This window comes from Mustelus asterias, chromosome 10 (genome assembly GCF_964213995.1).
Source record: "Mustelus asterias chromosome 10, sMusAst1.hap1.1, whole genome shotgun sequence".
NCBI classification, from domain to species: domain Eukaryota; kingdom Metazoa; phylum Chordata; class Chondrichthyes; order Carcharhiniformes; family Triakidae; genus Mustelus; species Mustelus asterias.
Window position 1 is genome coordinate 71,803,696 of NC_135810.1, and position 17,706 is coordinate 71,821,401.

Here is a 17,706-nt window from a genome sequence, read left to right on the forward strand (position 1 = left end):
AGGAGAGCGTGCAGAATGTAGTGTTACAGTCATAGCTAGGGTGTAGAGAAAGATCAACTTAATATGAGGTAAGTCCATTCAAAAGTCTGATGGCAGCAGGGAAGAAGCTGTTCTTGAGTCGGTTGGTACGTGTCCTCAGACTTTTGTATCTTTTTCCTAATGGAGGAAGGTGGAAGAGAGAATGTCTGGGGTGCGTGGGGTCCTTAATTATGCTGGCTACTTTGCCGAGGCAGTGGGAAATGTAGACAGAGTCAATGGATGGGAGGCTGGTTTGCATGATGGACTGGGCATCATTCACGACCCTTTGTAGTTTTTTTGCGGTCTTGGACAGAGCAGGAGCCATACCAAGCTGTGATGTAACCAGAAAGAATACTTTCTATGGTGCATCTGAAATGTTGGTGAGAGTCATAGTGGACATGCCAAATTTCCTTAGCCTCCTGAGAAAGTAGAGGCTTGGTGGGCTTTCTTAACTATAGTGTCCGCATGGAGGGACTAGGGCAGGCTGTTAGTGATCTGGACACCTAAAAACCTGAAGCTCTCGACCATTTGAGTTTCGGAGCCAGGAGGTCATGCTGCAACTGTACAAAACTCTGGTGCGGCCGCATTTGGAGTATTGCGTACAGTTCTGGTCGCCGTATTTATAGGAAAGATGTGGAAGTGTTGGAAAGGGTGCAGAGGAGATTTACCAGGATGTTGCCTGGTATGGTGGGAAAATTGTATGAGGAAAGGCTGAGGGGCTTGAGGTTGTTTTCGTTAGAGAGAACAAGGTTAAGAGGTGATTTAATAGAGGCATACAAGATGATCAGAGGATTAGATAGGGTGGATAGTGAGAGCCTTTTTCCTCGGATGGTGTTGGCTAGCACGAGGGGACATAGCTTTAAATTGAGGGGTGAGAGATTATAGGACAGATGTTAGAGGTAGGTTCTTTACTCAGAGAGTAGTAAGGGCGTGGAATGCCCTGCCTGCAGCAGTGGTGGACCCGTCAACGTTGAGAGCGTTGAAGTGGTTATTGGATAAACATATGGATGATATTGGAATAGTGTAGATTAGAGGGGCTTTAGATTGGTTCCACTGGTCGGCGTAACATCGAGGGCCGAAGGGCCTGTACTGCGCTGTAATGTTCTATGTTCTATGTTCTATTTCTACTTTGTCCCGTTGATGTAGACAGGGCATGTTCTCCACTATGCTTCCTGAAGTCGATGACTATCTCCATCCTTTTGTTGACATTGAGGGAGAGATTATTGTCATTGCACCAGATTCACCAGATTTTCTATCTCTTTCCTGTACTCCGTCTCACCATTGTTTGAGAGCCAATCCACTGCGCTGGCGTCATCTGCAAACTTGAAAATCGATTATTGATCATATATTTTCAATCTAAAATTGATCACAATGGTATGATGGAAATGTTCATCTGTTTGATTCAGCAACACTTCCTACTGTTGTGCAGGAGAGGCACTGAAGGAAAGAAAAAGACCACAATGATGGGAAGAAGCTGACAGAATTATTTAAGTCTCTCAGGTTCCTTGCTGAAAATAATCAAAGGAGGTTCGCTGGTAGAAGAGGGAGACACAGTAAGAAGTTTAACAACACCAGGTTAAAGTCCAACAGGTTTATTTGGTAGCAAAAGCCACACAAGCTTTCGGAGCTGCAAGCCCCTTCTTCAGGTGAGTGGGAATTCTGTTCACAAACAGAGCATATAAAGACACAGACTTAATTTACATGAATAATGGTTGGAATGCGAATACTTACAACTAATCAAGTCTTTAAGAAACAAAACAATGTGAGTGGAGAGAGCATCAAGACAGGCTAAAAAGATGTGTATTGTCTCCAGACAAGACAGCCAGTGAAACTCTGTGGGGGCTAACCCCCAAGTTTACCCCCAAGTTAACCCCCACAGAGTTTCACTGGCTGTCTTGTCTGGAGACAATACACATCTTTTTAGCCTGTCTTGATGCTCTCTCCACTCACATTGTTTTGTTTCTTAAAGACTTGATTAGCTGTAAGTATTCGCATTCCAACCATTATTCATGTAAATTAAGTCTGTGTCTTTATATGCTCTGTTTGTGAACAGAATTCCCACTCACCTGAAGAAGGGGCTTGCAGCTCCGAAAGCTTGTGTGGCTTTTGCTACCAAATAAACCTGTTGGACTTTAACCTGGTGTTGTTAAACTTCTTACTGTGTTTACCCCAGTCCAACGCCGGCATCTCCACATCAGAAGAGGGAGACACAGGTCGATGCATTGCTTCCGTCTGCACATATGCCTTATGCTTCCTCTGGGATGCACCATTTCAAACAATTCTCCCAACTCACCTTCCTCCTCCGTGTACCTCAATCTGTCCATTTTAAGGTTTCACCCCCTGAAAATTAACAGAGTGCAAACTTTATTTTTTCTGATAGGTCACACAGTTAATATGGTTAGAATGTGGAACTCACTAACAGATGGAGTAATTTAGGTGACTGGTGTCATTGTACTTATGGGGAAGCTAAGTAAGAACATGAGGAAGAAAGGAATTGAAGGAGATGTTAATCATATGCAAAGAAGTAAATAGAGTAGCAGGAGATTCATGTGGCGCATAAACACCTTTGTAGGGCTGTTTCTGTGCTGCAATATTATGAAATGCTCTGAGTTGAGGATCCGATACTCACATCAGTATTGTCTGCAACATCTAGTACGCGAGGGAAACCCACCACCCAGTTAAAGGTATGAATCCTATCCAACCAATGCCCCCTTCCCACAGACAGCTTGATATGGTGTTGCCCCCTGCAGGATGTATCACATGCCCCAGGGTTCCTAGTAAGCATCTGGTAGAAGATAAGCTTAATGCAGTGGTAATCTACACTTCTGTAGGAGTCCCTTCTCTGGCTGTTGTCAGCAAGTCATTATGCAGCAGATGTCACAACCTGTCTTGTAAAATATAGCCAGTGAAAATGATTGCTGCCTTAAATGTCCAGATTGATATCTATCAATGTACTTCCCAGGCTAGAGATGTCATTGGATGTCATTGTAAACATACTTGTGGTCTCTCATCAACTCCTTGATCTGAAGCTGCCAGCATGTTCAAAATCCAAAACAGAATTCCTATGCTTAAGGGCAGAAAGAATTGCAGAGACATGGTCCATAATCTTCCAATCCTTCTTCGATATAAGATTGCGTTGTATCCAGAGGACTTGAGAATTGCAAACATTACAATCTTGTTTGAAAAAGGGTATAAGGATAAACCCAGGCTAGTCAGGTTAACCTCAGAGGCAGGAAAACATAACAAAATTGACAGTCACTTGGGCAAGTGTGGATGAATCAAAAAAGCCAGCATGGATTTGTTTAAAATAAATCAAAGAATCCCCATGGTGTAGAATGAGACCATTTGGCCCATCGAGTCCGCACCGACTCTTTGACAGAACATCTCAACCAGGCCCTATCCCCGTAACCCCACATATTCATCCCACTAGTCCCCTAATCTACACAGTTTGGCACACTGAGGGGCAATTTAGCATGGCCAATCCACCAAACCTGCACATCTTTGGATGTTTTTACTTAAAAAATCATTTTTACCTAACTTGTTTGTTTTTTGATGAGGTAACAGAGGATTGATAAAGGTAATGTGGTCTATAAAAGTGTTTATTAAAGTGCCATGTAATAGTGTTGTCACCAAAGTTAAGGCCCATGGAATACAAAGAACAATGGTACCATAGATACAAAGTTGGTTGAGTGACTGGAAATGGAGTGGTGGTGAATAGTCGTTTTTTGGACTGGAAGAGGATGTGCAGTAAAGATCTCCATGCGTAGATACCTGGACTGCTGCTTTCCTTGATATAAAAATGAGCGAGACTTGGGTGTCGCAGGCATAATTTCAAAATTTGTAGTTTTTTAAATCATCATCTGGTATCAAATAAATATGCAGGTAATCCATTTAAAACACACACTGTTTGGCTACTCACAACAATGATTTCATATGAGGAGGCAAGACACAAAACTTCAAAGTGCTGTGAACCATGAAGAAGATAGTGATAAACTTCAAGAGGATATGGACAGGCTGATGGAATGAACAGATACATGGCAGATGAAATTTAATGCAGCGAAGTGTGGTAGGGAAAAATGTCAATGGGCAATATAAATTCAAGGATATAATTCTAAAGGGGGTGCAGGAGCTGAAGGACCCTGCGGATGTATGTGCACAAATCATTGAAGGTGGCAGGGCAGCTTGAGAAGATGTTAGTAAGGATCCTGGGCTTTATAAATAGAGGCATGATGTAAAAAAATAAGAAGTTTATGATGAAACTTTATAAAAGCTTCAACTGGAGCATTGTATCCAATTTGGGCAAAGCAGCTTAGAAGGATGTGAAAGTTTTAATAAGGGTAATGAAAGATTAGTGGGAGTGATTTCCGGAATGAGGAACTTCAGTTACATGGATAGAAAAGAGAAGTTTGGTTCTTTCCCTTAGAGAAGAGAGGACTTGTTAGAGGTGTTCAAAATTATGAGGGGTTTAGACAGAGTAGATTAGGAGAAACTATTCCCATTGATGGAAGGATCGAGAATCAGAGGACACCTATTTAAGATGAATAGCAAAAGAAGTAATGGTTTCATTCGCAAAAACTGGTTCCAATGGCAACTGGGGCGGCACGGTAGCACAGTGGTTAGCACTGCTGCTTCACAGCTCCAGGGACCTGGGTTCGATTCCTGGCTTGGGTCACTGTCTGTGTGGAGTTTGCACATTCTCCTCGTGTCTGCGTGGGTTTCCTCCGGTTGCTCCGGTTTCCTCCCACAGTCCAAAGATGTGCGGGCGAGGTTGATTGGCCATGCTAAAATTGCCCTTAGTGTCCTGGGATGCGTAGGTTAGAGGGATTAGTGGGTAAAATATGTAGGGGTATGGGGGTAGGGCCTGGGTGGGATTGTGGTCGGTGCAGACTCGATGGGCCGAATGGCCTCTTTCTGTGCTGTCGGGTTTCTATGATTCTATGATTCTATGATTTGGAATGCATTGCCTGAGAGTGTGGCAGAGGTAGCTTCAATCATGGCTTTCAAAAGGGAATTAGATAAGTATCTCATGAGAAAAACAATTGCAGGGCTATGGGAAAAAGACAGTGAGACTAGCTGAGTTCCTCTTGTAGCGAGCTAGCACATACACTACGGGCCAATTGACCTCCTTCTGTGCAGTAATCATTCTATGATTCCATGATTAACATTTTGCATGGTGCTCTTTAAGTGCAGCAGCTAACAATAATGAAGGGAATGGCAGTAGGGTTAAAAAAAAGGCTGAGTTGCCAGCAAAGTAATTAAAATGTGGTGTAAATTGCATTTTGAAAAATGCTAGAAAACCTGGGCCAGGATCTTGCACAAAGTGGCGATTATTGGGAGATTGTCACTCCACTCAAACTTTTCAATACCCAGACTGTGCTCCATTTATCCAGCCAGATTTCCTGAGTCCAGCTTCTTTGGAAATGCAGAACATACAGTCACATGAAGATCTCCATCGCAGCGAGGTAGCATTGGGGGAAAGACGAGACACTTCCCCTTTTTATGGCACTAGCTGCCATATGGTAAGTTTAAAGATCTGGGCCAGGATTCTCCAGCTGGTCATGCCAGTGGAATTCTCCGGTCCCGCCGGCAGCATACCCCCGCCCGTGGGTTTCCTGCCAGCGTGGGGTGACATCAATGGGAACTTCCATTGACAGCAGTGGGACCAGAGAATCCCGCCATTAGCAAGCAATGCGCCACCTCCTGCCAGTGGGAAACTCACGCTGGGAGGCCGGAGAATCTCACCTCTAGTGTGAATATTAGTGGATGATTGGATGAAGGTGAGTGAGTGAGCAGATGAATGAATGAATGGGTAGGATGGCAGGTGGATGAGGTGGTGGGGGTTGGTGGGGTGGCAGGGGGTTGGGGTGATAGTAGTCATGTTGGGTCAGAAAACTTAGTTGACTTGGTGGGGATGGGTGTAGTCAGGTTGGGAGGGTTAGTCAGGGGGTTGGCTGGGGTGTCAGGGGGAATTCACAGGGTGGTTCAGTGTATGTGATTAGAGGGTTCTGTCCTTACCAAGATGTGAGATTAGGATTTTCCTGCCTAATATTCGACAGGACTGTCCAAAGTCTCTGACTCTACTCAAAGTCAAAGAGCTTTGTATAGGGACCCAACGTGCAGGGGAATTGCCCATCAATAGATCAAACTTCCTCTGCAATTCCCACCAAGGTCAGCGCATCGAGACTTCTGCTGGATCCTGACACACAGCTTGGGTCATACTTCTGATCTCCAACAATCCAGATACCCAGAATTCAGGCCATGTTTTCCCACATCAACCACTAACTTTCCTTTAAGAGATGTGCAACTGGAGGCCAGGCCTCAGGATGCCCATGCATCCATTTCAAATAGGCAGACAGGTGAATGTGGACAGTGTCCCACATATGGTAAAGAATTCTAGTATTGGGCTGTATTTCATTAATTTCTCAATGTAAATGAGGACCGCGAATGGCAGTATTGGAGAATCTTTTCTGGAGTCGCAATTGTGCTTCTGAAGCTGGCTGATAAGGCAGATGGTCATGATGTGGAGATGCCGGCGTTAGAAAGCTAATGGTATTTGCTACCAAATAAACCTGTTGGACTTTAACCTGGTGTTGTTAAAACTCTTACAAGGCAGATGGTACCAGGCCTCATTTCTCACTCTCTCAGACCCTTCATTGTCTTCACTACTGTGCTTCCTTTAGAAATGTATTCAATTGTACCAGTTACTCATGCAATGTGTGACCAAATGTTAAGTTGCTGGTTCACAACCATGATTCGTCATCGGGTAAGTTTGTGATCTCTGGCCAATGAGTTATAGCGCAACAGTGGCAAAGACTTGGGAGCTGGTCACCTGGCTAGTAAATGGTACATAAATAACATTTGTAAATCTAAGTAAAGATTATAACTTCTGTGGTTAGGATCTGACAATGCAGAAGGAGGCCATTTGGCCCATCACGTTTGCACCAACTCTCTGAAAGAGAATCTTACCCAGACCCAACCGTGCCCCATTCCCACAACCCACGCATTTACCCTGCTAATCCCCCTAACCTACACATCTTGAAACACTAAGGGGCAATTCAGCATGACCAATCCACCTAACCCGCACATCTTTGGACTGTGAGAGGAACCCAGAGCATCCAGAGGAAACCCACGCAAACATGGGCAGAACGTGCAAACTCCACACAGACAGTCACCCAAGGCTGTGAGGCAGCAGTGATAACTGTGCTACTGTGCTGCCCAGAGTGGGGAAGGTATGTAATCCATATGCCCATACTTCCTGATGTCCTTGAGTTGACTCCAATTTGGAGGTCAGTATTTTTGTCCTGGGAAATAAATGTCAACAGTACCTTGAGCACAGAAGAAAAGTAATGATTAGGGCACTGGTCACCAATGAGACGGCTTTAGAAATAAGTGTACACAGTTCTGTTTGGATGTTTGGTTGAGATTAAGTGCTGAAATATGAATTGTCCCGTGTATGGTTGAAAGTAATTATGGAGTTTTCCCATGAAGAATTACAGGGACTCATCTAATTCAGTTATTGGTTACAATGAGCACCTACACAATAGTATATTTATTTAGAGTTGAGGCAACATTTTCCATGTTCTAAATGTTCAGACACAAAAATATAATCAAGCCGAGAAAATTCAATGGCATTTGTGACATTTTAATTTTTATTAAGACAGATGTAAGCAATATGAATGTCGGTAATGTGCAAAAATGTTCTTGTTGGCAGCATCAGGAAATATGATAAACAAACCAATAAAAAGATAAGTTCCTAACAAAATTTTAACTTTCATTATTTTGAGTTTTGAAACAGCATACATCCTCTGTTGTTGGTCATTAATACTATCGTTATCCTTGTAATGCAAACCATTATGTATCGTTATTTATATCATTTGTCCTCGACTTTTTTTAAGTCCCTAACTTTTGTTTATGTTGCTTTTTTGTTTTGTTTTCAGGTCCTCCCCTGCCTTGTTCTTCTGCTTCATCAACCCCAGTAGAGCAGTACCTCTCCCATCCCCCTCCTCCTGAAGTCAATGAGAGCCAGCGAAGGTTGCTCAGCAATAACATGACCCAGCCAAACCGAGACTCTGACTCTGATGAGGAGTTTGTTCCCAACTCTTTCTTGGTTAAAACTGGTTCTGGAAACCTGTATGTTCCCACAAGTGGTGAGTTAGTCGATTTATATTGCTTCCTTATTGTAGCGATTGCCCTTCTACTTTCATCTCCCTGTACTGCGATGATTAGCAAAACTTTACACCAAATACAGCATTATTACTAACCACAGATCAGTTTTGTCTAACGCTAAGTAACCGGTTACTTGCATGATGTTTTATGATTAACCAGCCATTGTCTGAAAATTAAAGAGTAAATGAGTTACTTAAATTAGATTTGTCCTTTTACTTGATTCTAGTTATTGTCCGTGTTCTTAAGTTAGCTTAATCCCAGCTGTGATTCGTTTTACTACTTGTAATATTTCCTATGCGCGTTGATGGCTTCAGAAGATAGGTCCATTGAGTGACCAAACAATTAATGTTCCAAACATTGCTGATTGACTCAGAAAACCATTCTGCCCACAATACTTACAGTCCGCAATTAATTTGATGTTTTTAAAGAAAAATGAAAAGAAGTGTCAAATCTAACTATAGTTTCTGACTTGTAGCAAAAAGAATGATTTGCTATGCTGTGTACTTTTCATGTAAAGGAGGGCCTCAGAGTATTTTAGAAAAGGTAGTTGGGGGGAAGGTAGGGTTGTTCAAGCAGGAAGTAAGGAATCAAAGGGGGATACTGAAAGCACCTTTGAAGGGATGGGCTTTAGGGGGATTTTGAAGGTAACAAGACAAAGGGCGCAAAGACAAAAACAATTGGATTCCTAGAATGGAAAAGCAGTAACTTAGAGTCTAAAGAAAGCATGGTGAAATATTACCTACAAAGGGGGGATAAAACTAGAAAGATTTTAAGGATGAGGATCATGAAAATAATTTACTGGGCATAGCAAACCAGTGTTGCTGAATGAAGAATGGGTGTGTTAGACTTGTGTAGGAGGGCTACAGAGTCCTGGAATAGTTGATATCTGTGAAGGGTGGAGATGAGGTGCTGTTCAGTGTACGAAATCTTTAGTGAAACCTTGGGATGATAAAAATTCATGAATAAATTATTCAGCAGTGAAGGAGTGATTTTCAGCGAGTTAAAGAAGGCAGTCAGTGACTTATTGAATCTGAGATTAAAAAGCTCAACACAATTGAACTGGATACCAAGGCTACACACCAAGCAGTTCAGACTGAATCAGCAGCCAGAAAGATGTGTGTTGATGCTGGCCGGAAGGAAATGGGATGCCAGGGAGTGAGCAATATCAGGACTTAATGTTAGATAGTCTTTCAATCGCACAGTAACAGCCACTGATGCACCCTGGATTGTTGCCTCTCTGCACCTAGAAAGATCCTGATAACCACATTGAGCTCATCTATTTTTGTGATGGGGGATAAATATTGCCCATTGGCCTCAACCCTGGGGGAAAATTCTCCTGCTGTTTGGTTTCATGCCTCTTCCCAATGACAACATATCCAGAGTGCAGCCCTCACCCTCTCCTGCATTGAAGTGTCAGTCTGGATTATGTACTGAAGCCTCTGGAGTGGCTGCACTTGCAGTAAATAATGTCGACATTGTCTCTGAGTAGTACCATTTTAGATTACATTACTCAGCCAGAATGACTGGTAGCAATGGTTGCTATGGCAAAGAGAAAGCAAAGGAAAAGAAAATCTGGATATGAATAGAAAGATTTTCTTGCAAGATAACACAATGAAATTCCAGCCTGGACTGGGTCTGCAAAATGAATTACTGTAAATGGTCCCAACACTCCGATCCGTGCAGGGGGGATTCCAACTCCTTATTGCTCTCCAGTGTTTATAAATGCTGACAGGATAAATTTGGCAAGGGGCCTCTCTTCTTCACCCAATCCCAGTTAATAGTGTGCCAATGCTCACAGGTGAAACATGGCCCTTTTGTTAAGTTACTGGGGAGCAACTGACATCCATCAAATGGTCGACCATGGAAGGCAAAACCTTCACTCAGGCAAGAAATTTGGAAACAAAATAAAAGCATTTTGCAACAGTTTTGATATTTGTGCTTAAAGAGAGGGGACACCCTGAGATGCTTCACTGATCTGTCATTCGAAAATAATTAGATGTCAAAACAAAGAAGGAGACATTCGAGAGGATACCCAGCAATCCGGCCCAAGCACTCTGACACACTTTCCTCTTGGACCTTGCACATCCTCAATCCCACCCCACACCCTCAGCCACATTCACCTTCAAACCCTCAAACACCTGCGCGTTCAATCTCCTATATTCTCTAACTCCACCAACAACCCCAACCCCAAGACCCTTGTCCTCCCCATACCCTCAACTCCTTCCTCACTTTGCCAAACCCACAACTATATCTTTCCAACACCTTCAGGTCTGCAACCTTGACCCTGCATGCCCTCAGCACCCTCACATTCTCCACCCTCCCCACAACTTCCACCCTCCCCACGTCCTCCGCCCTCCCCACGTCCTCCGCCCTCCCCACATCCTCCCCCACCCCACGTCCTCCGCCCTCCGCACATCCTCCCCCACCCCACGTCCTCCGCCCTCCCCACATCCTCTGCCTTCCCCACGTCCTCCGCCTTCCCCACGTCCTCCGCCTTCCCCACGTCCTCCGCCCTCCCCACTTCCTCCGCCCTCCCCATGTCTTCCGCCCTCCCCGTACCTCCGCCCTCCCCACATCTCCGCCCTCCCCAAGCCCTCTGCCCTCCCCACGCCCTCTGCCCTCCCCATGCTCTGCACACTTCCCACACCTTTGACCCTCCCCATGCCCTCGAAATCCCATGCCCTCGCAATCCCATGCCCTCGAAATCCCATGCCCTCAAACTCCCCATGCCCTCAAACTCCCCATGCCCTCAAACTCCCCATGCCCTCTGCCCTCCAACACCCACCATCCCAGCACACTTCCCACCCTACCTTCCACCCCCCTCAGGCCCTTCATCTCCCTGCCCACCCTCATCCTGTGCACTCCCTTGTCCCCCACACATCCTTGTCCCTGATAGTTATCCCCCCACATAGTCTCACCCTCCCATTCCCTCACCCTGCACATCCTCCTACTCCCACCATATCCTTGATTCCTTCCGCAGTTTTGGTCCCCTCACCTGGTCCTTCCTCATGCTTACCCTCCAGATGCTCATCACACCCTCATCCTCTCATGTCTATCACAACACTCGCACTGGAACCCTAAACTCTGCTGATGCACGATGTGAGTAGCCATTCTGATGTCTTTGATGATGTAGCTCAGTGGCATTTCCAATCTCGCTCTATTGGAAGTGTCTGAGATTGTTTATAGCTTCTCCAATAGATTTTATTGTGGCTGACTTATAGATTTCAGATTCTTTTTCCTCAGCAAGATAATAATACATTTTTAACTCCGAATATTGACTAACTCATTATAAATTATGGCCCTTTAAATAAGCTACTTGGGACAAATGTTTTGAATGATCAGTACCCCACTGTTAAATAAATATGAAAAGTTTAACTGAACATAGAACAAAAACAAAATATCGATATAAAAATCTTAAATCCATTACTGGAGAGGCGGCACCATTGATTTTGTTGAAAGACCGTTTCGTTATGTTGTAGAATGTCTGGGCGACACATCGACTAGACACGGGTTGAGTGATATTGTGGCTTAATTCATCGTTTTATTGATTTTGTGCTATGTTCAAATTTCCTTTTTACCTTATAATTTTCGAATTTAGCAGATTATTTTGTTCTTGTTTAGTAAACAGTGTTGAACCCCCAAATTATTTTTGAATTGTGTTATTTAAAGGAATAGTCGTCAGGATAGACCCTTTTTAAGTAATGGGATCTGAGTAAGACATTATTAGCAATTTGCAATTTGCTCTTCGTCTGACGACTGTTAAAATATGAGCAAGGTTCAAGCCGATACCATTAACAGCATATTAGGTTGGGGCAGACATGAACCCTAATAGTGTGAGGAAGGATATAAATCATAACATCCGGCCACTCTGCTCCAGATTACCCTCCAGGAAGGTTACCCTGACATTGATGTCAACATCTGCACATAAACATTTTCCCCCAAAAATGTTAGAAGGTACAGACAAATGTTAAAATTCCAGGGCCACCATTTTCAATGAAAGATAATTTACAAAACATTTTCCTTCTCTTTGCAAACATGGTGTAAATTGGTCCGCTATCCATCATTTCATCACTTCCTCATGAGGAAAGAAAAGCAGATACAGAAATTTTCTCAGTTTAAAAAAAAGACAAACATTTGACCAAGACCTTTTTCTTGTGAAGTCAGTTTCCATGCAAAAAAAGATCAACCAGAACATTAGGAACTAGAAATAGAATTCTGTTCAGTTTTACACTCGAATAAAGGGCTAAAGAAGTACAGGGGGAGCAGTTTAGACTTGACTAATAACACCAGCAGCTTGTATTTAACGTCTTTAACAGGATAAAACATCCTGAGTTGCTTCATAGGGGCAGTATGTGAGACTGAGCCACATGAGCTGATATTGAATCTGATTTCATTCTGTCTCTCCCGACACGAGTGGGTATGAAGGCTGGCAGATCCGCATGCACAATTTCCAACCACCGGGCATATTGACTGGCATGAGAAACAAGATAAGTCTCGACCTGATGCACACACTGACTGACATCAGGAGTGCCATTGCACACACAGCAGGTTCAACCACATTGAGAATTCCAGAGAGTCGGCTGGGCTTCGGAAGCTTGCGCGAACTCGGTCAACGCAGCGGGAGGCTCCACATGAGATCTTTCAGCTTTGGAAGTAAGGATAATTCTGCATCCGCTTAATTGGAAGATCCTTCAGGAAGTTCCTGAATCTGCACCAGGGAGTGGGGAGGAGGCGGTTGCGTGTCCATGAGTGCAGAGCCCGAAAACCACAGAACCTGCAACCAAGTCCTTTCAGCCTGACTTCACTCAGTCTTCCAAGAAGTTGCTACTGGACATGGGTGCAGCCTCTTCACACCTTCACAGGCACAGCAGTAGCAACAGCCTCGAGTGCCATAAGGAAGGGTTCCCATGCAGGAAGAGCCACAGCCTCAACAGTCAGCATCTAAAGACCAGGGAATACCCAGAGCGATAACTGTACTGCAACAGGCTAACCCTCCTGGAGATGTGGAGTGTTAGTGCAGGAGACTTTGCCTTTCCAGGGAGATAGTAACCAATCTCTGGAACCCTCTTTAATGATGACCTGGCCCTTAGATCCATCCAATGTCCTGTCCTGCCAGTTGCACTGAAGCCTCAGGTTCCTTTCAGGGCCTTGCTGTTGACTGGTGTGGAATGTCCCCCATCAGCTGCTCCATGATGCATCAGATGTCCTCTTTATGAGGGTGGTTGACTCCATCAGCTTCACAATGGATGCAGCATCAAAAACACAAAGGGTTACTGCATTTGTTTCCATGGCCTGATTCTCCCCAGGTACAAGGCATTGTGGAAAGCATTGAGGGAGAAATGAGACCATGGAGGGATTTGAAAATAAGAATAAGAATTTTAAAATAAATAATAGCTCCAAAGAAAAGTCCTGAGCGGAAGATGGGGCATAAATTCAGTTGTAACATTTTAGTAAATTGGATATGGACTTGAAAAACAAAGATTTGGGGTGGTAAAAGGGAAAAGCAAGGGAAAGCGACTGATTGGACAGCTCCTTGAAAGAAGTAGCAGAGGCATGATGGGACGATTGGCCTTCCTCTGCTATGAGATTCTAAACATCTGATCCCAACCATGGCACCACCACCACCATCCCCAAGCCCAGTAGACAACTTGATGTAACTTCTGGCAACAGTGTCAGGCTCCCCGCGGAAGTATCACCTGATATGTATTTTGCAAGGCCGTGCTGCAGAGCTGTATTTGTACCTCACAATAGCATATTCAAATAGCAGTTGATCCAAGAAAGAATGAGGGACCTGAAACAATGGTTGGAATTTTCCAGCCATTCACGCCCCGCTGCCGCTGCAAGTGAGGATGGGGAATTTGACACTCAGCCAAATCTTTATTCACAGCAACGGGATCGGAGAATCCCGCTAATTCTGCCCATACTATGGTTCCCGTTAAAACTTTGCTCAGAGCAGTCTGGACCCCCTGCAATAGGATGACTCAATTCTGCTTCAAAACCCCATGGGTCCACAGGCTGCGCAGCACAGTATCAATATGAAACGGGAACTCAGATCTAATATTTCAATAAATCTGGAATTTGAGGGGTCACTGCAAAGCCCGATGAGTGACATAATAACCTTCAATCTTTCAATTTTGAGCGGCATGGCGACACATGGGCAACACGGTGGTTAGCACTGCTGCCTCACAGTGCCAGGGATCCGGGTTCAATTCCCGGCTTGGGTTACTGTCTGTGCGGAGTCTGCACATTCTACCCTTGTCTGCGTGGGTTTCCTCTCGGTGCTCTGGTTTCCTCGCACAGTCCAAAAGATGTGCCGGTTAGGTGCATTGGCCATGCTAAATTCTCCCTCAGTGTACCTGAACAGGTGCCGGAGCGTGGTGACTAGGGGATTTTCACAGTAACTTCATTGTAGTGTTAATATAAGCTACTTGTGACACAAATAAACATTTTTTAAAACTTTATGATCATTTCGCCACTATATCAGGTGTCAAAAAGCGAGAGGATGGTTTCTGGCTGTGTTCATCTTCCTTACCCTCATCAGAAGCAAATGAAAATAAGAGTTTTCTAGCATAAAGCATTTCCTCCTAAATAGCATTTCGGCTTCAATAGAACAAACAGAAAGACTAATAATGGAGATTTTCTCTTGCAGACTGAAACCCCATGTGTTGAATACCAGGAGGACATTGCTATGAAATCCCTCTTCTTTAATAAAAAAGAATATCCTCCCGCAAAGTTACTGAAGAAATGATAGCCAAACAAAGCCAGATCCTTTGGCCAGAATTTCCTGTCCATAAGGTTCTGCAGGTTAATCGATGAAAGGAGTCTTTCATTAGCAACCCCTGCTGAATGTCCACAACCTCCAATTTTCAGGATCAATGTGGCAAATAGTTTACAATGGAGGTCTAAACACCAAAAGCATGAAAATAAACTATTCATTTTCTAGTTTCTTCTGCTATTACAAAAATATATTTGCATAACAAATGCAGACGTTCACATTTATTCATAACCCAGCAAATGGGCCATTTAATTTAGTATTCAGCCTATTGTCCAGGGATTTCCAAGCGATGGTTCTTAATTCACTTAAAGCATGTTATCTCTCTTTTCCTCATGTTTTTCTGAGGGGGAAAATCAATTACACAAGATGCACAGCTGTTCAATGAAACTTTTGGGAAGTGATTGTGGATTCCTCCAGGCTTTTCCCTGACAGGCTCTGATCACAACACTTTAACATATTCAGTAATTACCAGCTTGATGCTGAACTTGGTTGATTGTTGCTTCCACCTTCCCTCTGCTGAGAGACTTGCTTCTGTGACAAAAAAACGAGGCTTTTGGGAGAGATCTCAAAGTAAAGCTGTAGCACTGAGTTTATGAATTGCTGATTTATCAACTGCAATGGCATTAGTCAGCTAATCGAATGGATAATTAACGCTTGTTTGAAGATAGTTTTTATGATTCAAACAAATCGGAACGCATCCCCCCCCCCCCCCCCGCCACTCCCACCTTCCCCCAAACATCGGACCTCTTCCCCTTCAACTCCCCACCCAAACCACCATCACCGGAATCCCCAGCTTCCAGGTCTACTCCCACCTGCCACCACATGCAAATGAATCCCCCCCACCTCCTCTATGTGGCTCCCACTGGGGTCTGCCCATCCCCCGATACAGGGTAGAAATCATAGAAACCCTACAGTGCAGAAGGAGGCCATTCGGCCCATCGAGTCTGCACCGACCACAATCCCACCCAGGCCCTACAGACTGCCAAGTTGGTATTGTGCCAAATTGGAAGTACGAACATATGCAGGGGTCGTGGAAGGGGACATTTGTTTTATTCATTCATGGGACATGGGCGTCGCTGGCTGGCTGGCCAGCATTTATTGCCCATCCCTAGTTGCCTGAGGGCAGTTGAGAGTCAACCATATTGCTGTGGCTCTGGAGTCACATGTAGGCCAGACCAGGTAAGGACTGCAGATTTCCTTCCCCAAAGGACATTAGTGAATCAGATGGGTTTTTCTGACAATTGACAATGGTTTCATGGTCATCAGTAGATTCCTAACTCCAGATATTTATTTTTTATTGAATTCAAATTCCAACATCTGCCGTGGCGGGATTCAGACCCAGGCCGCGAAAGCATTAACTGAGTTTTTGGATTAATAGACTAGCGATAATAGCGATAACCTCCCAGACCATCCACCTTTAAGCCCCTGGGTTAAGTCCCTGGGGGATCCCCACAACAGGTTGTAAACAGTTTGAATATACAGGGGGACGGTCAATATCTGAAGGGGGGGGTATAGAATAATATGTTAATATATTAAAATTAATGTAAATCAAGCTCATGCCATGATTACCTCACCGGCAAGGGGCAGCAAAAATCGGAAGTGGCAATCTCACCGGCGAGATTCTCGACTTTTGGGGTTTCACCAAATCATAGTCATAGAGATTTACAGCATGAAAACAGGCCCTTCGGCCCAACTTGTCCATGCTGCCCTTTTTTTTAAAACCCGGAAGCTAGTCTTAAACCCTGAAGCTAGTCAATTGACTAGTTTCGGGGTTTAAGACTAGTCTTAAACTAGTCAAGCCGCCGTTCTCACGAATGGTGAACATGCCCCCACAGTGACATCTTATATTCTGTAGCTCACCCTGTATTCCATTAGTTGTGAGCAATTTGAACAGCACTGCCAGAGGCATGGCGTAATTCTATTGCCCGTTCATACCATTATGTATTTAGAAAAGGCCGGGTCCTCCATCTATACAGTGTTATCTGCCAGCGAAAGTTACCACATTTAAAAAAATGCTGGATTCTCCTCGAGGGAATTCAGAAGTGTGTATAGCGTATCATCTGGATGTTATACATCACAACATTGGCTTTATACTCTTATATGCCCATGCTTAAACTAGAGCACGTATTTTGACTTTTTATTCTAAATCTTGAGATAGTAAATCCTATGCCATAATTCAAGTTACCTGTAAGTATCCAGGATAAAGTGGCTGCAGATGTATTAAGAATTTGAATAGTGGAATAAGATAGGAGAAACTAAAAATATTGGAGATGGGAATTCTTGGAGCTGACATTCCAGTTGTTGTGTCAGGATCTGCCAGGGAATATGTGAGGTTAGAAAGAGGTTACCATTTATCAATTCTGCCATTTGCAATCTCTGCCACTCCAGGCACCTCATTTAAGTGCAGAATTTCTGGGCCCTGCAACATTCAGGAATGGAAACAGACTGGACCCGAAAATGCCCCTGTGTCGGTTTCCCAACCCTGTTCTCGGTGCTGGCCTCTTGGCCAAGGCAGGTTTGGGGCCCAGCAGTATTACCCACCCCCACAAAGTGGGTTCATTAAGAGCCTTGGTAAACTGACCAGGATTTTCCAGTCGGCCTCCAGTTTCCAGACACAACAGATCGCAGTAGACCAGGGGGCCAGTGCTGCAGGGTAGCTTCCAGGTTTGCCCGGCCTGCCTCGGTGCAGGTATAGCCAAAAACTGACCTAAAATGGGATTTCACCAAGTATATCACCAACTTTATAT

At 44.2% G+C, this 17,706-nt stretch overlaps 1 protein-coding gene across 4 annotated transcripts in view; it reads left to right on the forward strand.

Moving 5' to 3' along the window:
• The window catches only part of tenm4 (teneurin transmembrane protein 4), a 395,445-nt gene that overhangs the window by 152,363 nt on the left and 225,376 nt on the right, over nt 1–17,706 (forward strand). For 2 of the 4 annotated variants that reach the window (XM_078222801.1, XM_078222802.1), the window contains exons 3-5: nt 7,956–8,165; nt 12,779–12,792; nt 17,612–17,623. The exons of 1 other annotated variant lie outside the window; for it this stretch is intronic. In XM_078222801.1, the coding sequence (XP_078078927.1) occupies nt 7,956–8,165; nt 12,779–12,792; nt 17,612–17,623 (236 nt within the window). The remainder of the gene's footprint in view (nt 1–7,955; nt 8,166–12,778; nt 12,793–17,611; nt 17,624–17,706) is intronic. One more of the 4 variants, XM_078222799.1, reaches the window with a different exon arrangement.